This window comes from Acomys russatus, chromosome 9 (genome assembly GCF_903995435.1).
Source record: "Acomys russatus chromosome 9, mAcoRus1.1, whole genome shotgun sequence".
Lineage (NCBI taxonomy): Eukaryota > Metazoa > Chordata > Mammalia > Rodentia > Muridae > Acomys > Acomys russatus.
The window spans coordinates 28,031,904-28,057,446 of NC_067145.1; the positions used below are offsets into that span (position 1 = coordinate 28,031,904).

Here is a 25,543-nt window from a genome sequence, read left to right on the forward strand (position 1 = left end):
TACTGCCAGCGACTGCAGCTCGCATCTCCTCCTTCTTGACATTTTGGGATGTTCTGGTCAATAACCATTGTAACACAACACCTTCAGCACAGAATTCCAAGGCTTCAAGATTGCTGTTGATGAAAACAGAAGCACCTTATCTTTCTTATCCTTGGTCTCTATGGTGACATAATCAAGTTTTTGTTAATAATTTTAAAATCCTGGGTTCTTGAAACTAGCCTTGGTGGTATCTCCTCAAGCTGAAAAGGTGCCTTTTTTCCCCCTTTCTGTGCTCTTCAGTGTTTAAATTGATTGCACTTGGGATTGGTGAAATAGAAATCTGTAGTGTTTTAGAGCACAGTGTGCATGAAATAATTTATTTACTCGGTTTTCTTCCTGCTTGAATTTCCCCAAAGAATTAGCCAAACTATAGGTCAACTAGAGATTGGTCATTGATTGTCATTCCATTGGAATTAGAAGTCTGAGTTGTTTCCTGGTTGACCAGTTAACTCTTCCCTGCATGAGTCACACATTTCTGTTTGATTTATTTATCACAGATCTCCTGGAAGTTTCTCAGAAACAATGTGAGCTGGCACTTGATGTCATCACCGATGTCAGCATCAAGGGTGGCGGGGCTGTCCAGCTTCCTTTTAAAATTTATTTTTTATTTTTTGAGATTATAATCTAATCACATCATCTCTTCCTTCCCTTTCCCCTCCCCAACGCCACCATAAATACCCCCCTTCTCTCTTTCAAAGTCATGGCCTCTTCCTTATCAGTTATCCAGCTATTCTACATGTGACTCTAGACAGTCTGCTGGAAATTCATGAGGAGAAAAATTAGGCTGTTTGTAACTTGATACCTAAACCTCATGTTTGAAAATAATATGTATAACTAATATTTTCCCTACTGTTTGTTGAGATATTTAGCATCATGCGGATAAATATGAAATTCTTAGGGTATCCTGGTAAAATATCCACGGTTGGTCATTTCACAACTTATCTGGACATTCTCAGAGCTGTTAAAATGCAGACTTGAAAAAAAAATCACATATGAGTGAAATCTTTGCAAAGCTTCCATATACTCTGGCTCATTTCCATAGACAGGAGCACAGGGAGGCTACCCAGAGCCTCCGGCTCTCTCACACTCTGTCCTGAACACATGTGTCCCATCTTATGGGTAAGGAAGTTGAGCCTAGAGAAGCCACTGAAAAGGGCTGCCTGCTGCTGGCTGGGAAAAGAAGGCAAGCAGAAGCTCATGACATCAATAAGAAAACAGGAACTGTAAAGACAGCATACTATGTGAGATAAGCCAGATACAAAAGGACATTAATGGGTGATTTCACTCACTGGAGCATCCACAACAGGCAAATCTGTAGGGCTAGGAAAGCAGAATGTGCACAAGGCTCGGGAGGGAGAGGCAGACAGTCGTGATGTCTGCATTATTTTTCAAGTATAGTTAATGCCATGGAATTATACATGGCAAAGGAGCTTAATCAAATATTTTTAAAATATTTATTTTTATTTTATGTGTGTTGAGTATTTTGTCTGCACATATGTACATGCATCACATGCATGCCTGGTGCCTGAAGAAGACAGGAGAAGCTATCAGATATCCTGGAAATGGAGGAATGGATGATTGTGAGTTTCCATGTGTACTGGAGGAGTTGAAATTGGTCCTCTGCAAGAGCAGCGTGTGTCCTTAGTCACTGAGCCATTGCTCTATCCCCAACAATAAATTGTTTAAAAAGGAAATAGAACAAAAACCTTTGTTACATACCCAGGAGACATGGAAGGAGTCAGAGGGAGGAAAGGGGATGGAGAAAGTGATGTAATTACACTTTAATTAAAAAGAGAAAAAGAAAAGGCCATTTGCTTTGTCCTAGAGTAAACCCAAGAACCATAGGGATTGTACCTGACGAGTTGACTACGACTTTTTAACAAATGAACATTTCTGCCAGAAAACCACTTAAATGTCCCCTGGTGACTTAAGCAAACACACACATGCACACATGTAGCCCTCCTCCACTATTAACAAACACAAGAGCCATGCTTCTTGTTGTTATGTGGGCCCCACTCCACGATCAGCCTCTTTGGGCTGCGAAGACATAGACAATTTGGGAAGGGAAGGATCAACTGCTTTGTAAGGAATGCTCTAAACGGCACTGTGTTGTGTGTAGGGAGTTCACCAGACGGACATTTGGAGGGAGGGCCAGGTAGGAAGACACAGACACCATGGTGGGAGCAGGTAACAGTGTGGATGGAGAGCACTTTTCCCTTGCACCCCAAAGGAAGGTAGCGTCTTCTCCAAGTGAGAGCAAGGAAAAGGGAGCCCATCTCCTGGCTACCACACCCTATGGTGACCCCTCTATTTTGGCCACTCTGCTCCGAGAAGTTCAGGGTTCCTGGGCACCAGCTGCTGACGAGAGCTAGGAGGCTGGACTAGGGTTAGTGTGCATGGAAAGCTCATTTCAGTGAACCCAAGTGCAATTGCAGGCAGGGCCAACAAAACAAGTCATTCTTCTGTGATTAGTACAAATGCACGGGAACGCTCTATATCTACCCAGGTAAAACTGCTGCCTTTTTGTGCACAATGTCAAGCTTGTATATCACTGTACGATCTTGCTTTTGACATAATCACAAGACACAGCGCCACCCACCGCACATGAAAGAGCCAATAGAGGGTCAATAAACATTGGAGGATGGAGCAGCGCAAAGAGCCAATGGAGAGTCAATAAACTTGGGAGGACGGCGCAGTGCTGGCTCCTCCCTCTGTCTGGACTGACAGGAGAGGTGAGAAAGCTATGCAGCTCCACCCTTATCCTCCCGAAGGCTGCTTTAGCATGAGGTGCAGGGTCATGTTCCTTCTTTTCACTCAACACCTTTCTTCTCCATCAACTCTGCGTGTGTCTTCCACTCCTCTCCCCTCACCTGGCAGTCTGCTCCTTTCGTGTTAAGAAAGGAGAACAACACTGTAAGATTTCTGGTACTGAAGGCAAAATTGTACTTGCTAAATGGATCATAGTCATGGTGGGGAAATAGTTCTTCCTCAAAATGCTTAGCTTGTCAGACATCGCTACTTGGTGATTAAACTGCTTGTCAATTATTACTAGTTATCCTACATTAGATACAGATAATTTTCAAATCAAATGTTTCTCAGTTATAATCTCTTACAAAAAGCAGTTGACAAATCTTGGTTGAGTAAGGTCAAACTATATTTTACAAAAAGAAATGTTTTTTTTTAATAGAGAGTTGTTGTATACTTAGCTCATCATTAGTTACCTATTTATGCACTCATTAAGGAATAACGAATAGCTGTGTCATATGAAGAACACGGGTGCAGGGTGAGGAGGACCTGAAATAACTGTCCTATTCTTAGGCAACTTAACATACCCTTTGTGGCCATTCAGACGACTCAGAACTGCAGCCTCTGCCCTCCCTATGCTATTCCTCTGTCCATATCCCCGTGGTGGACTTTGTTTCTAACCTAGGCACTCTTACACATTTAATCCACCGAGCTGCTTTGAGCTCTCTGCAGTGAGCTCTCCTGGGGAGCTTGATGCTGGATGGGGAGGACTAACGCATAAATACAAGTCCCAGGCTGAACACAAGGAGCCAGTTTTAAGAGTCATGGATCTCCCTGCAATTCCCAGGCAGTGACCCTTAGTTCTGCTCTTTTCCTTGAGAAGTCCACTTGGTGGAGGAAGGAGAGGACAGCAAACAGGGCTGGTTTAGGGGCTTTCAAGATCACTTCTAGACAGGCAAAAGCAGCTGGTGAAGTCACGTCACCACTGTGGTTGGATACTGGCCTATATAGACTCCTGTTGTGTTAGCCTCCTGGAATTTCCGGGGCCCTGGAATTAGTGTAGGGGGGTGCTGATGTGAGCATTCAAGGTGTTTATCTGCTTCCTCAGCCTTGTCCTTCGCTACTCAGTGCATTTCTGCTCTTGTGTTAGACTCAAGGGCCATCTATGTTCATCCTTTTCCCATTTTCCCTTTATTGCTCTTCCCTTCTGGGCAAACTCCATTGCAGTATTAAAAACTCAGGTCTATTCTACCTCCTCCTGCTCCCTCTATGCTGTTCTGCCCTCCCCACTGTGTTTTAGGAAGAGCTATTTATTCCTTTACCCAGTTGGTAGTCTCCCACAGTGCACTGTAAACTCCTTGGAGGCAGCGTATGCCTTGGGTTCTAAGCATCTAACAATGCTTGAGACATACGCTTACACATTTGTATACAATATTTAGTTTGTTTGCTTTCGTTTGGAATGTATGCTTTCCACTTTGTGAGGACTACATTAAATCATTCATAATTAATACCTTATGTGGAATCTGCGACTACATCCTCACTTTATGTTTCTGGGAATATATACAGCTCCAAGGTACCTTTTCATGATAATTGTCCTGAATACTTTTTTATGATAACTTAAAATGAGCTAGTGTCATCAGAGAGGAAGGAGTCTCAATTTAGAGAAATGCCTCCGTAAGTTTGGGCTATAGGTAAACTTATACACACTTTCTTAATTAATGAGAGGCGCGGGAGAACCTAGGCCACAGTTCATGCTGCCATTTTGGGTTAGCATTCTGGGTTCTCTAAGAGAACAGGCTGAGAAAGCCATGTGAAGCAGGCCAGTAAAGCAGCACACCTCCATGGTCTCTGACTCAGCTCTTGCCACCCTGTTTCAGTTCCTGTCCTGACTTCTTGCTGTGAAGGACTCTGCAGTGGAAACGTAAACAAGATACGCCATCTCATCCCCAAATTGCTTTTGGTCATGGTGGTGTTGCATTGCAGCAATAGTTACCTTAGTTAGGACAACAATAATGATGATGCTACTGGTGACATGAGGGTACTAAGCAGGATGCATCCTAATTACACTGATGCTCCAAACTCTCTTTTGTAGGAAAGACAAGTAATGATAATTTTGAAACGATAAGAGTGACCATCGTTTCCATGTTTATAACCCAGTGGTGCTACCTTAGGCTCGATGAGAACATGGGATTATTTGGTACTTAGACCCACCATGGCAGAGGTCATGGTCCTCAGTTCCGAGAAGAGGATATGGGACCTATTACGTGTAATGAAAACATTTCCTACCAACACGGCCCAGGAGAGGTGGGGTTTGTAGTCAAGCCTCTTAGCATGCAGGGCAGCACCTGTGGCTGGCTGTCCTTACATCGGTGCCATCTCTCTTAGCCCTATCCCTATTGTCTTCCTTGCTACTTTCTGTAGCTGCTGAGCAGCCACTAAAAGGCAAGACATAGAACCGTTCCACAGAGCCACCTTCTCACCCAGAGGCCCCGTGCAAACATCTCTCTCCTTAGACAAGCTGCAGCAACCATGTAAGGCTTGGCTCAACAGGCAGCAAGCAATCATCGGTGGCACAAAAGCTTTATAGGCAGGTTTCCAAAACAAAGACACAAGGTTGCAGAGGTGGCTCAGCAGTTAAGGGTACTGGCTGTTCCTCCAGAGGACCCAGGTTTGATTGCCAGCACAGGCATGTCAGCTAACAACCAGCTCTCCCTGACTTCAGTTCCAAAGGATCTGATGCCATCTTGTGGCCTCTGTAGGCATCAGGCATCCCTGTAGTGGACACACAGACACACACAGACACACACAGACACACACACACACACATACACACACACGCAAAATACCCATACACACCAGACTAAACCTAACCAAACCAAACCTGCAAGGCAGATCACAAGAGAAAGGACCTGTCCAAAGTGAACCTTGACCCAGCCCAGGGGCTTACCATGTTGAACACAGCCATGGTCAGTATGATAGCTGTAGTGACAATCGTGAGGGAGATCCGTGGCCATGGGCGGTTGGCGATGATGCCTGAAGATTTCAAAAGCCACATGAGAGAGGCAGACGCTTTTTTACTGCATTGCTGTTGGGAAAGAGAAAGAAGCAGCATCCTGCTGTTTAGTGTATTCTCTGAAGTGTAAAAAGATGGTGTTTAAAACCACAAGAAACACCAACACTTCTCAGAGATTAAATGAAGGGATCCTATCCCTCTCTGAGGATACATACCAAGTCACAACCTTATTAAAATTATATTGGCTGTCAAATTAAGAACAAATTAAGCTTTTATGGCAATGGTATGATATTTTTGTGTCTTTTCAGATACACCTGAAATTATGATTTTAGGTCATTTTGCCAGAGGGAACATTTCAGTTAATTTTGTACTCTGGGGGATGTACCAACTGGATGTTTCAACGGAAACAATTACTATAAATTCAGTTGATTTATGGAGCAAACAGATGAACATACCCCTCCATCCTTTTTGCTGCAGTAGCAGCTCCTCATAAGAACAGATTTAGTGTGTAGATCACATGGAAGATACTCAACACTGGATAGCTTCCCATCACGCTATTGGTAGTTCATTCTTCCACAGAGAAGTGCTCCTTAAAAATGATTTCAAACATTCCTGCTTCCTTTTCTGAGAGGCACTGAATTTCACCAGATGACGTATGTGACTGTGGACTAGGAACTATACGTTGGTGCCTGGTGGGTACCTCAGTGAGCATACAACTAAACTATGGCCATGACTTCCTCCTGTAGAGCCTTAATAGTCAATATTCTGTCTCTGATGGGTGATTGACTATTGGTAGATTTAGTCATCCGAGGCCAGTGCAGGCAGCCATGGCAGCTTGAAGTCGGCAACTGCCCAGAAGTCGGCATTCCACACCCCTCTCCTCACCATCTGGCTCTCACATTGTTTCTTTTCCTTCTCCCACAATGATCCCTATGCCTTATCAATGTTGGCATAAATGTCCTATCAGGGCTGAGCGTTCAGTCCTCATTAATTCTCAGCACCCTGAGCAGCCGCTTGCCTCTTCATGAATGTTTGAAAGGTAACTGTAGGGTGAAGGGCAGGGTCAAGAGATGGGGGAGGAGATTAGAGAGGGTGGGGCTATAGCTAATTGGTATAATTTTTAAAATTAAATTCATTTATTTGATGTGCATGTGGAGTGGAGGTCAGAGGTCAGAGGACAACTTGCAAGAGAGAGTTAGTTCCCTCCTACCTCTATGTGGGTTCTGGGGGATTGAACGTATGCATCAGGCTGCACATGGTTCTATGGTGTCTCACAGATGCTTGCACATCCACTTCTCAGTGGACTCGCCACTGTGAGTCTCACTTCAACTGAGGTCGGAAGGTAGAGCACAGACAGCTCCATTCAGGAGCCAGTCACATGCTCACAGGAGGATGGTGCCCTCTGTCTCACTCAACAGGCAGTGTCTGTAGAGTTCTCCAGGGAGATAGGTGTCAACATTTCTAAAAGGGACCAGCCCTAAGGGGTGGGTAATGGGAGCATAAAACTACTCTCAAGTTTATGTAGTGGTAGACCTGGTAAAATCTAACTAAAACTCAATGTGCGATAACCCCCAATGGCACTGACAAACACCACTTACAGTACTTCACCTATTTCATGTGCTCTTTTAAAATTACTCCTAAAATATTGTTAACATAAGCACTGTAATATGTTGAATCCAACACAACAATCAAATAAGGCTGCTGCTGAGGAGAGGTGGGGAGAGGGTAAGTGTCCAGGCAGCAGCTTCTGTGCAGTTCCCACAGTTGTGAGACTTTCTGTACAGTAATCACACCCCCTTGTCTCATCCCCTTGGCCTTTTCAGAGATTTCAATGTAAGGCACTGGAAGGGAACTCACAAGTGTTGACTTTCCTCATCACTTCAATGAAGAAAACACTGGTATTTCTCAGCAGCGTCTCTGTGACTTGGAGTCTATCAATTCTTTCTTTCCCCTCTTGCTCTGTACTATGGTTCGCCTTTGCTCACAGTCCCAATGTAAAACGTGAAGAATGTTAGTCCGCAACACACAAGTCCTTTAATGTAGATAAACACCTATGCTTTGGGCTCACTCCTTGGGTAGATTTCACAAGGCAATTTCTTGAAACAACTGGTGCAGAACTCAAGTCAACACCATTTGACTCCAGGAGCTTCCAGGAGCTGAGTCTCTGGGTGGTGCTCTGCATGGTCTCCTCCTACCAGCACAGGAGAAGGGAGCCAGATCTGTATTTCACATCTTAGTCAAACAACAGGGATTCTACAGGGGTTGGCAATTTCTTTAAACCTGTTACCCAATATGGTGGCCCTTAAGTCTAAGAGCATACAAGATCTTAGAGGGTCATGGGTCAAAGGAAGCACGTCATTATTGGTAATGAATCCTACATCTAGTGGTGTTAATGTTGATGTTAATGACACAGAACAAAGTCAGGACTGTGTTCTGTAGAAGCAGGGAGGAAACCCAAAGATCCAGCTCCAAGGAAATACTCTTATCTAGCTCAGTCTCTTTCAGACAACACATTTGGTTAGGTTCTGGTCAATTAAGACATTACTTCTGTGTTTGCAGCCCATGGGGGTAGAGTTAGTATTTTCTGGAGATAAAATGATTCCACTCAATGCTTTTCTCTATGTATTGGGAAGGAGGAGTACCCATGACCCTGAAGATTTAGAACAACAACAACAACAACAACAACAAAACCCATAAGTCTTCATCACTTCAGGGACAGCACATCTCCATATAACACCTGAGTAAGTGGAGTATTGTCTAGCTACTATACAGACACTTTTGAAATTATGAAATCAAAACAAGGTATTCTGCAATTTTAAATTGTGATACTTATTTCAAATATGCCATCTAATAAGAGCATGTTATATTCTATCCCAAGGCTTGTTCACTGAAACATATGTGGACAATCCTATGGGAGCTTCATCTCTCTTCCTGCAGCAGAATCAAGTGATGAACAGAACCTGGGGAGACTCTTTAGACACAGTGGTCTGGTATACACGGGCCCAGGACTACAACATCAGCATGCATCCAGCTTCGTTCCTTTTCTCACACAGTCTTCTCTGGATGCTCAAGGGTGTTATTTTGTGACCACTTATAGACATATCAAGCCAAATGGTCATTGTTTCCAAGGTCAGGGAGGCAGGCATCTTTGTTTCTCTGCACACAGCCAATAAGAGGCAGAGTTAAAAAAGAAATGGTGACAGATGATCATCAGTGTGTTGAGGAAGAGGAAGCAGAAGGGCTTGGTGGGCAAACAGAGAAACTAATGACAGGGACACAAAGAACCAAGAGATAGAGATTTTAAAGTGAAGGAAAACAATCAAAGGATGATGAAGAACCAAGGCATAGTGATGCATGCTGCAGTTCCAGCACTCTGGAAGAGAAGGGAGGGAAATCAGAAGTTCAAGGTCATTCTTGGTTATCTAGTGAGTTTGGGATCAGCTTGGGGTAACAAAGATCCTGCCCCAAACAGAACTGGGAGTATGAAAAGGCCACACTGAAGCCTACGACTTGGCATTTTAACTTATTATAAAAAGGGGGCAGCACTGATTCTATTTTCAGTTCTCTACACAGTTAAGAATATTCAGATTTCAGGACTTGAGTAACACCCCTGATAGAAAAAGAGGCTCATCAAAATCCTGCCCATTTGGATTCAACACTATAAATGAGACCGTTTCAAATAGTATGTTACCCTGTACTCAGAAGGTACCGCTCAGCTGAAGAGGAAAAGCTCCCTGGGCCCAGGGTGGTGTAGTCCTTCATGTAACTATTAGCATCATTTTACCAAATCTGCTTCCTCCTATTCTTGTTCATCACTACGCCCACATGGCCAAGGATTGGATCTTACTTACACTGAGACAGGACCACATTCATCACCGACGAACAGGACCGGTGCTAACTGTACTGAGATATAGAAAGAGAGAAAGCATATCCACTTGCAGGAAAATCTTACCCCAGAGCTTAGGCTGGGGCCCAGGAGATGTGTGATGTAGAGGAAGGGTGTTTGGTGAACACTCAAGTTCTTGATCCCAAACAGGCAGACCGTCCACGGGAGAGTTAGTGCTGATACAGTGCAACTGGATTTCAAAAAGCTGAAAAGATGACTCTACCCCCAAACACTGCCTTCACTGAGGCAAGGACTTGGCTCAGTTCATAAAACACCAGTTCTGCAACTATGAGGATATGAGTTCAGAACCCAGTGTGGTAGAACATGCCTGTAATCCCAGTGCTCCTGTATCGAGGCGGGAGACAGAGATGGCAGAATCTCAGGAAATGAAGCCAGCTAGCCTTGTACAGGCAGCACTAAAAACCAAGAAACCTGGCCTCATATAAGGGGAAAGGTGAGACCCAACAGCCTAAAGCCATCTTCTGGCTTATACATGCATGCTAAGGTTGGACCCACACGAAGAGAGTGAGAAGGGAGAGTCGGAGGAAAAGAGGAGGAGGAAAGGAAGGGGAAAGGGAGAGGGGGAGAAATAAGAGAGAGAGGGTGGTGGTGGTGGTGGTGGAGGTGTTCTCCGTATTATTCAAGTCAGAAGAATATGGAGTTGTTAGAATAAAAATTTTAAAAAATGATGATAAATGGGAGGATACAAGGGATGGGCTAACAACTGAGATGTAATATGAATAAATTAATAAAATTTTTAAAAAGTAAAAAAAGAGATGATAAATGGTCACAATGAAGAAACATGCTTTGGTAAAATGAAGAAAGCTGTTATGCAATACTCATGGAAAATATGGAGCTCTCGATTTGGCGACTTCCCCTTGGTGGGGAGGCCCACAGAGGAATGCAAAGCAGGCTATCTGGATGAGACCCGATGATGGGGGAGGAGGTCCCCTTCTGTCAGAGGTCTAAGGGAGGGGAATAGGATTGAAGAGGGAGGGAGGGTGGGAACGGGAGGATACAAGTGAGGGCATAACAATTGGGGTGTAATCTGAGTAAATTAAAATTTAAAAAGGAGTAGGAAGGCAGGCATTTCTTACTGAATCCCAGAGGGCAATAATATCGTCAGAGGGGATAGTTAGATAAATCATTGCAAGACAAGAAGAATGAGAAAGAGAATAATCTGAGAATATTAAATACACACAGATTAAACAATATGAGCCTGGAAGGTGGGAGGTGGTGATATTAGGGCATGGGCCCTGTATTGTTCAAGACGCAGCTATACTAGAACTTGAGAATCAGGTGTACAGCCAAGTTTTAAAGGAAACTAAAACCGAAGCACAAATAAGCAGGCAGGCTTATTTGTCCAAGTTACTAAAAAGAAACAAGTCCAACTGTCAAAAAAGAAAAATGGCAGAAAAGAGAAAAAAATAAATAAAGGCAAAGAGTAGAGATGTGAATTAAAAAAAAAAAATCAAATCAGATTGTAGCAGCAGCTATTACACCCAGGTATGGTGCTTGTCAGATAAAAGAGGGAGACTTTCGGATCTGTGCAGCCATATGTCATTACACTAGACTTATTATCAAATTGCTACTAATTTTTCTAACAGACAAAGAGAAGCTGAGAGCAAGACGGAAAAAGGGTCACCAGCAAGTTCAGCCCAAGAGGGCTGAGAGCGTGGTACTGCCATTAGAAAACGTAGACGGCAATGGACAAGCACTCCCGAAAAGGGAGAGAGCTTTGTGTGAGCTGGTGTGTGACCTACTTTTCCTCTCCTAGGATGAACTCTGCATTTGCGCTTTCATCATTGTCCTAAAGGAGGTGGCTGGCTGGGTGGCCTCCTGCTACTTCTACAGCACAAGGCAGGAGACAATGACACCAGGAGGAAAATTTCTTCTGACGTTTTCTAGCATTTTTAAAGATATGCTTTTGTTTGGGGAGGATGTTTTCTTGTGCTGTTTCAGGTCAGGGTTACTGTTTTGAACCATAGAGAGGTAAGTCCCTCCCACACAGCTCAGAAGCTGTCTGACAATATCTGGACTTGTTATGAACATGGTCACTGCTGTAATTATTCCATCACTGGCTCTGAGCATCTTTGAGGGGATGGAGGGACTTCACGGAGCAGAGGAGGGATATAGAGATGCCTGGGTTTAGACAGCAACTACTTACAAAACGTGTTCTTGTGGACAGTATCATAAAGGTCTAGTGGGAGGCCGACTGGATGTTAATAGTATACTAGTTAGAGTGGGAGGCGAACTGGACGTTGAGAAGTCATCCTTGTCTTAAGGGATTTATTATATGTCAGGGAAACAGTAATAAGATAAAAAAAAAAAAAAGGTCAAAATGCATGTTATAAAACTGAGGATCAAGGATTTGTTACAGGTCTGGAGTCCCATGATGCTCGTCACAGAACTGGTGGAGATCCCGAGGTCTCAGGGAGAATGGCCGCTGCTGAGCCCATTTCCCTGAGCAAGAACTTAGAAGTGAGTGTCATGGGGGAAGTGGGAGGTAGAGCTCCTGGGGGGGAGCTTCAGGTGCCAGGGAAGGGCAGGGAGGAGCTGTTTAGTGGTCTTTTGTAGAAGAGAGAAAGTCCAGACAAGGTTCAGAACAAGTTACTGAATAAACCTCTTCACATTTTGGGGTCAACAGAAAGGAGCTCTGTGCCATTATCATCGAAGTGTTTGCACACTGCATGCTTTTCTGCCTTTTATGAAGGCAACTACGAAATGCCAACCAGTGTGACTTCCTTGCACTGCACATTCTGTGTGGACGATGGTAAGGACATCACTGGCCAGATTTACAGTACTGGTAATTTTTCTCATTTCTGGGTCCAAATACCTAACAAAAACAACTTGAGAAGGTTCATTTTTAAGTCACAGATTCGTAGAATGCAATCCATCACGGCAAGGGAGGTATGGCAGTGGGACCAGCAAACGAGGAGGCTGAGGGGGGAAACACTTAGCTCGCTTCCTCTCCCCCCTCCTAGTTCAGTCTAGCTCATGTGATGGTATCACCTACATCCAAGATGAGTTTCCCCTCTTGTGCTCGTAGATACACTGGAGGTGTGTCTCATCAGTGGCTAAGTGCTTCTTACTCCAGTCAAGCTGAGAATCAGCAGTAAAGCTGGCCAGCGTACTTGCCTCTGCTTGACTTCCTTTTGAACAGCAGCTTATTTTAATTCTTCACAGCGACAACTTGACACTGGCACCCCTAGTGTCAGTACTGCCCTTGGCACTTAAGTTTGCAGAAGGTTAACAGTTGGTGGCATTCTGCATATTCTTATAAGTTTAGTATTTAATTAACATGTAAATGCTAATCCTATCAGCTCTTATACAACTGCTAGGTTTTCCTGGGGCAGCCAAGGGTAGCACCATCTCTCTATGACCATAGAACATCTGTAATACACACATTTCCCCTCTATTTGGAGAACATCCTACAATGCACATGTAACCCTTTCTAAGCCAGCTACACATTAACATTTTTGCTATTGACCGTTAAACAACCATTACAGAATCCTACAAACACCAAAAGGACCCATGACTTGATGAGAATCTCTTCCTGAAGATACAACTGGCTACTGCAGAGTCTTATTCAAGATTCCTTTACTGGATGTTCAAGAGCAAACACCCTAACTTGCATTTCCCGAAGTTGAGGCTGTTGAACAAATTTGAAGATATTAGCCATTTGTGTTTCTTCTTCTGAGAACTACCTGTTCAGTTCATTGGCCAATTTGTTGATTAGTGGGTTTGTATTTGTCAGTGTTCAGTTTGTAAATTCTTATACATTCTGGCTATTAATCTTCTATCTAAACCATAGTTGACAAGGATTTTATCCCATTCTGTAGGCTGTTTCCTCTGCTAATAGTTTTCTTTTATGTCACTTCCCATAACAACATTTGTCAATTCTTGGGTTACTTCCTGTACTCCTAGAGTCCTGTTTCACAAATTTGTTTTTATACCTATAGCTTGAAGTAGTTTTTTCCCTCCCTGGAAGTTTCAGCATTTTCATTTTTGACTTAAGAGCATAGATACATTTTGAGTTGTTTCTGTGTGGGGGTGGGGGTGGTGAGAGAACTCCCTGTATTTGGAGTGGATATCAAGGACACAAATGACAACAACTGCTAAAGAGGATGCTGGCCAAGAGGGACCCTAATTCATTGCTGATGGGATTGTGAGCTGGTACAGCCAACATGGGAATCAGTGTGGAGGTTTTTCAAAACACAAAAAATAGAACTATACCACTTCTGTGCATGCACCCAAAGGTCTCTGGAACCTTCCCGAACAGATATTTGCACACCCATGTTTATTGTTGTGGTATTCATAACAGTAAGGGAATGAAATCAGCCTACACATCCATAAGTGCAGGAGTGAATACTGAAAACGTGAAACATACACAATGATATTGTATTAAGCCATAAAAAGAAATTATGAAAATTGAAGGAAATATGATATACCTGAAAAGTATATTAAGCAAGGTATCCCGGAGTCAGGAACACAAATACCACATGCTTGCTTTCACATGTGGATTAAAGATCTTTTAAAAAAATTTTTTTTATTAATTTATTCTTGTTACATCTCAATGGTTATCCCATCCCTTGTATCCTCCCATTCTTCCCTCCCTCCCATTTTCCCCTTATTCCCCTCCTATGACTGTTCCTGAGGGGGATTTCCTCCCCCTGTATATGCTCATAGGGTATCAAGTCTCTTCTTGGTAACCTGCTATACTTCCTCTGAGTGCCACCAGGTCTCCCCCTCCAGGGGACATGGTCAAATATGAGGCACCAGAGTACGTGTGAAAGTCATACTCCACTCTCCACTCAACTGTGGAGAATGTTCTGCCCATTGGCTAGATCTGGGTATTTGACAAAGAAGCCAAATCCATTCAATGGAAAAAGGATAGCATCTTCAACACATGGTGCTTGTCTAACTGGATGTCTATGTGTAAAAAAATGCAACTGGACCCATATTTATCACCTTGCACAAAACTCAAATCCAAGTGGATTAAAGACCTCAACATAAAACCAGAGACACTAAGTCATTTAGAAGAAAAAGTGGGGAAGAGCCTGGAACATATTGGCACAGGAGACAACTTCCTGAACAGAACACCAACAGCCCAGGCCTTAATGTCAACAACTAATAAATGGGACCTCATGAGGCTGGGATTAGAGATCTTAATTTACTTTTTGAGACAGGGTCTTATTATGTAGCATTGACTGTCTTGGAACTCACCAAGTAGACCAAGCTGGCCTTGAACTTACAAGTGATTCTCCTGTCTCTGCCTCTCAAATGCTAGGTCTGAAGCTATATGTTTATATGGGGGTGAGTACCTGCAGAATGGGTTTGGGGGCAGGTAACAAAACATATGAGACATGAAAATAAAAAGGATAATCCTAGGAGTGGAAGGGTTCAAGTGAGGGGAGAGGTGAAGCTGGTGAGCAGGGAGCTGGGTAATCCAAAACAATGTACATATTGAAATGCACAAAGGAAACTTGCTCCTTTTTGTATGCTAATTTTAAAAGTAAATAAAAAGACAAATGTCTTCACGGTTCCCCTTTGCAATCCCTAGCATATAGTGTCCCCTGACAGGGAGGCAGACACTGGTTCTTTGTAGCTTTGAAATGGTCACCAGAAAGTCACAAAGAACTTGCTAGCTAGTGGCAAGTAGGTATCAGGGTTTGGGAAGCCCCCAGGAAACATAATGAAGAACTATCAATTTCATCTTGAGGGAACTTGGAGGTCCACAGTCTAGGAAGAGGAGGGATCAAGGGCTATGTCATTATTACTAAAAAGGCTGAGTTTCTGGGGCCAAAAAAGGTGGGATGAGAAAGACCACAGTGTTTCCTCAGAAGTAACAGTCCCAGTTCCTCCATGCCTGGCCGCCGTGTCAGAGACAAACACAGCTTCTTAGGTACAAGGCTGTAGACTGCTATTTTTAGAACAGGGCTAGGTTTGCAGTAGAGCCAGGGGGATGGATCTAATGCTGAAGACCCAGAAAAGGGGCCTGGAGAGGATTTGGGGATAAAAGGAGAGAGAGAGAGAGAGAGAGAGAGAGAGAGAGAGAGAGAGAGAGAGGGGGGGGGGGGGGGGGGGGGGGGGGGGGGGGGGGAGGGAGGGAGGGAGGGAGGGAGGGAGAGAGAGAGAGAGAGAGAGAGAGAGAGAGAGAGAGAGAGAGAGAGAGAGAGAGAGAGAGAGACTGTGCATGTTTCCATCCAGGTAAGTCTATGGATCATGGAAAACTATGCATACTCTCATAATAAGTGTTCCATTATTACTTCATGTGTACCATATGTGTGCATAATGTCCAGCTTGGGTAGCCTCTCCTGTTTCTGCTGTGTCTAGTGAATAAGATAAAACATAGGCTTATCTTCTGTCTCCTTATTGGCTTTCTAAGATAGCTCCCACAGTACTCTGACCAGCTAGCAACACTTGGTTAATATGCAACCATAAATAAAGAGATGATTTTCATATCCCAAACTGTGTTTAGCTAGCATATAAGTATAAAACTTTACGCTGGTTGGCTTCAAATGCAAATAAATAATATTTTCCCATTTTTAGGTTCTAAAATTTTATATCTTCAAATAGATTTAAAAGGTGTATTTAAAAATATTTTTGTGTTCCTTTACATGCAAGTGACATACTTGCATTCACTGCTACACATACTCTGAAACTCAGAGATGATTTAAAAATACTCAACAGAAATCGATGAGCAAAAACAAGGAGTATTATGGGGTGGCACCAACATTTTTTTCCTGGGTGCTGTAGTACATATCCATTCCTCGGCTATTTAGAAAGTTTAAGTAGGAGGATTTTTTGAGGCCAGTCCGGGCTACAGATTGAGGCCTCATCCTCAGGGAAGAAATAATGAAATGCCATCCAACATTGTCATAGCAATCAAATGAATGTCTTGGTTGCTCATGAGACACCTCAGTTTACACCTGAGGCCTAAAGGGTGCTAGAAACCACAGTTCTTCAAATACCAGTGAATGATCCCCTTGCGTTTGAAAAATTGAAGTAAGCCATTTTCATACAATGAAAACACTTCCCACAGAGGTTTTATAATTGAAGCACCTACCAAAAGCTGTCCAGCGAAGCAGACGAAGAGGATGAAGGTGAGGGAGAAAAATGCAGCTCCGAAGGAGAAGCCAAGGATGGATGTTCTATCAGGAAAGAAAAAGCAACAGGTTAGTGGAGGTCAAGCCCATGACTCTGGAAAGCACCAGTAACACTTTTAACTTAGCTGGAAATTTACTAAATCAGGACTTCAACCTTCAATGATTTTTTTTGAGAAATGAAAAATGAAAAAAAAAGTTACCCAGATGAAACGTACATCCTTGGAAAAGTGTTGACAGCCAAGGTGGAGTAACACACTGCAACTGAGTAAAACAGGCTTACAGCATTGGTACTTTATGGAAGAGAGGACCATTTCTATGTGACTATCTTATGCTCCATTTGTCCAAACCTTCCCAAGTGGACTTATTCCTGCTACTGGTGTCCTACAGCCTATTGTTTCTATGGATGCTACCATGACTGCCTGGAGCACCTCATCCTACCTGTAAAACTCATGTCTTGGGAACACTGAATCTCCACTCTCTTCCACACCAGCCACCCAGATTCAACTTATTCAGCATGGACACAGGCAAGTGTCTCCTGATCTTCTAGGGTTTCATAGGGCAGGCCATACACATGTTTGATCAAGGCAGCAGAAATGCAAAAGCACTGTGAAAGCATCCTGTGATCATACAAAAAGCATGCTCACTAAGTCCATCCTGCCCAGACAATGTTCAGGCTCACCTACAAGGCCTGCCTGTCAAGACTACAGAGAAATCTCAGCGGATAAAGCACTTGTAAGGATGAAGACCTAAGTTTGCATCCTCAGTACCACAGAATAAACAAGGTGCATATAGAAGCCCATGGTCAGACTAGCTGCATTGGTAGTTTTGGGCTCAACAGGAGATCATTTCTCAGTAAATAAAGTGGAGAGTGATAGAAGACACCAAATGCCAACATCTGACCCTCACGTGCATGTACCCCCAGGGCAGTGCACACACACACACACACACACATACACACACAAACACACACCATACACAAATACATATGCTAAAAGGAAACTTATGCATTCCTGAATAGCATTTTAAATAATTAAAAAATCCAAAATCTTTAAAATGTCCTTAAATCCCATGCTACAATTCAGGGGTATGAGAAGGGCAGAAGCACCATAAAATTCAAGTGGAACATTCAAGGAGAGGTAGGATGCAATCTGAGGTGACCAAGGAAGCTTGTGCCAATGCAATGGTCTAGAAACAGGGAAGAAACAGAAGAAGTATCACTGAGGGGGAGAGAACTCTCCAGACAACAATGGAGGGACCAGAAGAATCAGGTACAAGTGACTAAACAGAACCGCAATCACCTTGCAAGAATACACCTCGAGACCCAAGATGAGCAACAAAATGAGCAGCTGGTGTATGGAGCAACACTTAAAGCTCCCATGATGGCGCTTAATCTCCCCACCCACTTCCCTATGCACCTACACTGTTCCAGGGGATGCTCATCGTGGCCTCGACATCCTCTGTAAACTTCAATCCAAACCAACTCTGAGGCACCGAGTCACGCTGCTTTCAAGTAAGACCCTTATAAGATGGCGCACGGGTTTCAAATCTAGACTGTTGACTGGCATTATGGGCCATCAAGCTCCTAGGTCTTATTTCCTAGTCAGAAGCGAGCAAAGATCATGGATACCAGCCATCTGCCCTAGCCCTACCAAATACTATGAGAAAATGCTTCCTTAGGGGAGGGAATCTATACAGTCTACATCTCAGAGGTAGCAAGTAACCATAATTAAGTATCAGCTGCTTCCCTCCCCCAAACAGACATGTAGGAGGGAGTGCTGTTTGGCCGATGAAAGTTCCACATCCATTATGTAGCATGCACAGGATGTCCATGTGGTTGCATTCTTCAACTTTCAAAAGTTTATTTTATGTGTATCAATGTTTGACCTGCGTGTGTGCATGTATGTATATAGATGCCTGTTATCAGTGGTCATCAGATGAGGGCAACTGGATCTCTTGGGATTAGAGGTTTGGATGGTTGTGGATAACCACGTTGGGCCTGGAAACCTGGATCCCCTGAAAGAGCAGTAAATGCTCTTAACCACTGAGCCATCTCTTCAGACCCCGTGCAACTATATTTTTGATATCCGTTTTTACTAGAAGGCATACCATAGTTTTGCCGTGTTTGTTGGTTCTGTTTCTTGGATCAATCTTGATAATGCCACTAGGAAATTGTCTATTTTATATGGATTTTCAAATGTAAAAGTTCCACGTAACATTTACAACACAATTCCTGTACCTAATGCTCAGGGATCATTGCAGCAAAGAGGGTGGCAAGATTTGGGACAGATGAATGGGAAATTTGCTGTGAGATTGTTTCCCTAGATACTCTCCGCCTCAAAACATTATCCGTTAACATGGATACCTAAACAAAACCCGAACAACGATACTGACAATGAACATGCTAACATGGCAAACTCATGGGTTCTCGACACTAGACCAAGAACTATGGCAACTGGGGAATGCTGAGAGCCAGAAAAGTGATCGTCTTCACTTGACCTCCAGTACCATGTGGTCAACCCTGAGATCATATGCATGAGATACCATTATACCTCATGTTGAGCAGCTTGTAGTTATGCATTTAGGAATGTATGTGTGCACACAACAGCAATTAAAGAAAAAGAGGCCAGGAATTTGAGTGAGAACAAAGGGAGGGGAAGCATAGGAGGAGATGGAGGAAGAAAATGGAAGGAGAAAAATAATATAGTTATAATTTGAAAAACAAACTACAAAAATACTACATAACTTTTCCTATAGTGTAAAAATAACCCATGTTGGAAATAATTTCTTCTTGTGCTTGATATTATTTTTTTTCTAAATTCTGGATGAGTCTTGAAACTTTGCATATTTTGCTGAACTCAAAATTTGAGTTTGTGTTTCACTATTAAGGACTATAATTTCTGTTCATTTTGTGTATTACTGGCTTACAATTCAACTTAAAATAACTTTACTGAAGACCATACTGTTATTTTTTCTTGATTGTTATATAGTAATAATATTTTACATATTCTAATAAATGTATCCAAGGACATAAATATTTCAATAATTATTATTTTAATCAAATCCTACAGCTTTTGATTTATAGTCACTCATATTACTCTGTTCTACCAAGCTTATAATTTCAATTTTAATCTCCTTGTAATATGAGAATCGTTAAAAATATTATTATCTAATTCTGTAGGACAGTTATTTTTTGTTGGCCTTTATTATTTCTAATTTCATTATATCTGAGCAGAAAATTAATTTATTTTTGCTCGGTGTGTGATAAATATGCCATGTTTCTGCCAAGTCTTATGAATTTTAAAAAAGATATATGTTTTACTTATTGTTGGTATTATTGTTATCTATAAACTTTGGGAGAGTCTGAGAAGTTAGTCAAGTTCTCCAGAGGCCAACTCACATGAACTGTGAATGTTAAGAGTGTAAAAGTGTTTCCTACTGGGACTTTGGGCTTGTCAATATGTCTGAATATTCCAATAAAATTTCCTTTTTTCCCCAAAGAGATGCTGGAGTACACAGAATGTTATGATTGCTGAATTTTCTTAGAAATTACATCATAATAAAACTCAAGTATCTGTGGGAGGGCAGCAAACAACAGTGCTACCCCCAGCTATGATGCCTGTGAACCACAACAGTGACCAGCATGACAGGACGACCCTAAGGGTACAAAAGTGGCATGAATACCTTGGTGATAACGAACAGCTCTCTGGATCAAGATCCACTCAACAGGAGGGAAATCATGTGTCTTACTGGAACCATAACCAGTTAAACAGGGTTAGTGAAGTCGCAGATCTTTGGGGGAGAACCTCCAACCCCCACTTTACAAAACCAACATAATTCCTAATTACATTCTGAATACTTGGCCTTATACTGATAGATAACTGTCCTCACCTGGCACCAAGAAAATTTCCTTTCATAACAGATAAAAACAATTTCAGAAAACCCACAACCAATCAAAATGCAGAATTAGGGAGCCCAGTCCCAACAGGTACACCTACAATACAATTCCTGTCCCCAAGGCTCAAGGAACATTGCAGGAAAGGTGGCGGAAAGATTTTTTTTTAAGAATCAGAGAAACAAGGCATTTGCTGTGAGATTGTGTCTCCTGGTAATGCCAGGAGCTACAGCCATAAAAATCTCAACAACATGACTGCTCAAACGTGAGCTGAACAAGGACAACAGACATGCTAAGGTAGCCCAGAAAAAGCTCTCCTCAACACTATAAAGGCAACTAGGAAATACTTAGAACACAAGAAACAGTCTTCCCCAGTGAATGCATCAATTGGCTCTCTAATACCAAATAGTCATCCTTGAAAATATGTACATATAGGAAACGTTACATAGACTGAGCAAGTTATATTTATGTGTTTAAGAATGTACATGTATACACCGATATGTATATGGGAACAATTAATGAAAAAAAGAGGGCATAAACAAGAAGATATGGGAGGGTTTGGAGGTAGGAAAGTGAAAGGCGAAATGATATGATTATATTATAGCCTAAAAAGATAAAAGATAATTTAAAAGCAAGCAAAGTTTAAGCTTCATTAATTTTCTTAATTATTTTCTATTTTATTGACTTAAAAAAACACCCATCTTCAGGGCTACTACACAGAGAAACCCTACAAAAAATATCTAATTTTATTTACTCATTTGATTCTAATTTGTTCATCTCTTCCTGACTCCCTAAATTGGAAACAGTTAAATGAGTAGAAGTTTTCCTCTTTTCTAATGCAAGAAAAAGCAGTAATCTGTATGCTTTACTTACTTCATTAGGTATATTTCACATGTCTTATATGTGAGCTGTTACTATTTAACATTTAAAATTTCTCTTATGACTTATTAGTGGACTTGTGGCTTATTCACAGGCAAATAATCTAAGATCAAATACACAGGGATATTTTCAGATATTTTAAACAGCTAGATGTTGTTAGTGGTTTCTTATTTGATCTTGCTATGTCTATATATCAGACTTTAAGAATTTTAACTCTTTTTAAGTTATTTCAATCTTTATCAGATCTCTTGAAGGTGTTTCTGAGTTTGTAGAAGTTATATATTGGTCAGCATTTCATATAAAGTTGGAGAATATGTATTTTGTAGCTTGGTTTAGTGTTCCATGGAACAGTAATCTGGAAGCTGATAACTTTATTCCAATATCCATCCTTGTTTGTAGAACAAGGAGTGGACCCACTTTCCTGGTATCCAGAGGTGCCTCACAAGGTGCCATGGGAGAAGAGCAATCAACAGTTCTACCCAGCAGTACAGCCTGTGAGCGGCAATAATGACCAGCCGTGCAATAGATTCCTGGCTTTACAATAGAGTCACATTAATTTAGGGAGTAACCAATATCTGTCTGATTCGATTTAAGCCTACTCACCAGGATGGAATTCAGCTAAAATCTAGCTAACTTTCTGGAGAGGTCCCAGACCCTGGAGGAGAATGGATTAATGTCATTTTCCTAACTCCTTATATCAGGGAACACGGGCACACATGTCATTATTATTCATATGTACATTTGTCTCTTCTAAGGTTGTTATGCACTGAACACTTGTGTGCCTCAAAACTCATTTGTTAAAATCTTATTACCAAGGCATTGGCATTTGGATATGGGCCCAGTGGGATGTGAATAGATCATAGAGTGGAGGTAGTCCCCAAGCGTAAGAGCTTCCTCACAAGAACCTCTCCATGCTGCCACCACCCTCACAACAGATTTCTGCTTTCTAAAACCCCGTGAAATAAAATGAAGTCTACGGTATTTTGTAACAGAAGACACCTGGGAACAAGAGATACCACAAGTCAAAGTAGCAGTTGGTCAAAAGCCCTTAATTACCACCATTTATCCAGCCTGTTCTTTCGAAAGCATGCTCTGGCCCATTAAGCACACCAAGATGTTGTGTAATTTAATCAATTTTAATTAACATTCTTGTTGCAAAGCCGTTTCTCTTAAACACATGAGTATAATTGATTTATATACTTACTGAAAAGTGAATTTGCCTCTTCCTTGCCGTGAAGCAAGAAAAGTGACACCTTTTAGTGGTGATGTTTGGCTTTGGCACTTTAATCAGGTGTCTTGTTACACTCATGGAAAGGGCTCATGATTGGAGAACAAGTCCTTTCCCCTTCTATGATTTTGCCTTCATGAAAGAAAGGGGCCCTAACAAAGACAGAAACATTCAGTTTGGGGGAGAGAAACTGCAGGAGCATGTTCTCCCAATCCCACAGTTCACCCTTATCATGAGCCATTGCATTGGATAAACAGGGATGCCTTTCTCTGGGATTTATCTCAAGGTGGCGGTAGCCATGCGCCTCCTCCTCTCCATCCTGACTCCCCTCTCCAAGGAAGACTGGTCCATTCTCGTCAGACTCTCTGAATGGGATTCGTCAAGGGCGGTGATGAAGGGGGCAGGACACTCAGTTACAAGTTTCCGTGAGATAACTGGAAGCCACTTTCATAAACGATACAACATCAAAAGGAAAGGGACCTTCCAGGGGCAATCAAAACCAAAACCACGTGAAGGCTCAGGAGAGGGGAAGGCACTCACACACTCATGGCCACAGCAGCTGGCTCTCTGATGATGGCACGGAGCTTTGAGGTCTTCAGATGTTGGGGAAGGAAAAGGGGCTGACATTGGCTAGCAAGGTTTCCCTTCATGGCTATGATAGAGTCTAAAGATTTGAGTTTTCCAACATGTTATATTCACAGGGGAGTGCACAGGCTTTCTCATTGTCTAACTCCCATGAGTGCTAACTCTTTCCATAGGCCTAAAGTCTACTTAAGTAATGAATTTCCCAGATTGTACCTCAGTGCAACTTCTTCCATGGTTGCAAAGCTCACAAGCTTCCTTCCTCCCTTATGCAAACATGTGGTGTCTAATGTGTGCACACAACCTTGGTGTAAAAACAATGAGCCCTGGGATGCACAGTTTCCCTCAAATCTGCCCCTTCCACAGTGGGTTATAATTCTAGCTTCTCGAATGAAGCACACCAACAAAACTCCACAAAACAACCCTCTGATAATTTCCCCCATTTAATTTAAGCAGCAAGAGCCATCTGCATCACTCTTTATCCTATCGCTCAGAAGTGGACCATTGTTTTATCCTGTTCAGTGCCATCTCCATGAAAACCACCACATCTTACTTGTCCTTGTTTCTCCTCTTCCCAGCAAAAGCAAGCACATCACTTCGGAGCACAGCCACATCATGAGCTCTGCTTCAAATCCCTCACAGCTTTTCAAAGCACCAGGAAAGACATTCATAGTTTGTATGGTGGGCTGCAATACAGGAGCCATGAAAGCCTGCTGGACACTGCTTCTCCCATCCCATAAAATGCCTGCTATCCTAAGGTGTGCTCTAGTTTTTGGTTACCCACCAAAGCAGACTGACTCTACCATAATATTCCTCATTACTGATGCCAGGGAAATCCCACTCTATTTCTAGTGGGCACAAATGATACTGCTTTCACATTATTTTCCTATCTTGAGATAATACTAAAAAATGGCCTTTTTAAAAGCGTATTAAAGAATTACTGAAAGCATATCTTTAAATGAGTAAGGAAATTGACAGAGTCTAAGTAGAAATAATCGTTCTGAGGCTGTAATTTTGCTATTAAAAATTTAAAAGTAAAGTATCATTATTATTAGCTTAGCTTGGGTAATGAAACACAAGATATCTAACCAAACACTATTAATAAAACTTATCCTTGCTTCAACAATTTTCACAATGCTCGGTTTAATATAATTATTGAGTTTGACAGATAACTTGAATGAAATAATTGAAACATGCAAAAATGTTCCATGTTTGATTATTATTTGGTCTTTGAAAGAGCTTCGTATTTGTAATAAAATTGTACATATACAGTACAGGCAGAATGGCAAAAGAACTCTGAAAAGAGGATTCAATTGATAATTTAATTAATTCTATTCAAATCTCAAGACTAGAGCCAGGTTCCAAAAATTTGGCTGGTTAAAGAAGGTTACAGAACCTTTTCCAGAAAAATGTTCTCATCGACTATTTCCAAGTTAAAAAAAAATCCCTCTGTTAGTCATTAATTCACTCACTCACTCATCCCTAATCACTACTTATCTTTTTTTTTTTTTTTTTTTTTGATAAATGACCCAACAGGTAATAGATGTAACTATCTTGATTTGTCATTTACTCCAAATCTACAATTATCAAAACACCAAAATGTCCCATATATATGCTCAATTATCACTTATTAATTAAAATACAAAAATTACAAATACACAGCTATGGATCTATACATTATGAAGAAGATGCAGTGTCACTACAACACAACAAAGCTAGAAAAAAGGTAACAGTGTGTCAGTAAGAGCGAGATGTATGAATTTCAATGAGAATGCTCCACATAGATTAGATAAAAAATAAAATCACTAAGTCCATTGATGGCATCAAACACCGACAGGTGCTGACGCTTGATAAACCTAAGGGAACCAGGGGCGGATGCAGTCTGTGCAGTCTGCGGTTAATATCTACCAAAGTAAGGGATGCATCCATGAATTTAGTTTGATTAGGAGCTGGAATTAAGATTTTTTAAAAAATGAAATCAGGGGCCATGAATTTCTGTACTGCCAGAGAGTAGAAAGTAACCTGGAAATCCTCAGAGACCCAAAGTATAAAAAGGCACCACTGATATTCAATATTCTCAGTCTCATTCCATGCCAGGGATGTTGATACAAGGCCCCGTGACCTACTAAGACATTATCCACCTAGGGATATAGCCAAATATGGTACCTTG

General features: G+C 41.9%; 1 protein-coding gene across 1 annotated transcript in view; it reads right to left on the reverse strand.

The window, feature by feature from the left end:
- The window catches only part of Adcy2 (adenylate cyclase 2), a 364,093-nt gene that overhangs the window by 50,329 nt on the left and 288,221 nt on the right, over positions 1–25,543 (reverse strand). The window contains exons 15-16 of the mRNA XM_051151053.1: positions 16,753–16,837; positions 5,732–5,869 (exon numbers count right to left, since the gene is read on the reverse strand). Coding sequence (XP_051007010.1) covers positions 5,732–5,869; positions 16,753–16,837 — 223 coding nt within the window. The remainder of the gene's footprint in view (positions 1–5,731; positions 5,870–16,752; positions 16,838–25,543) is intronic.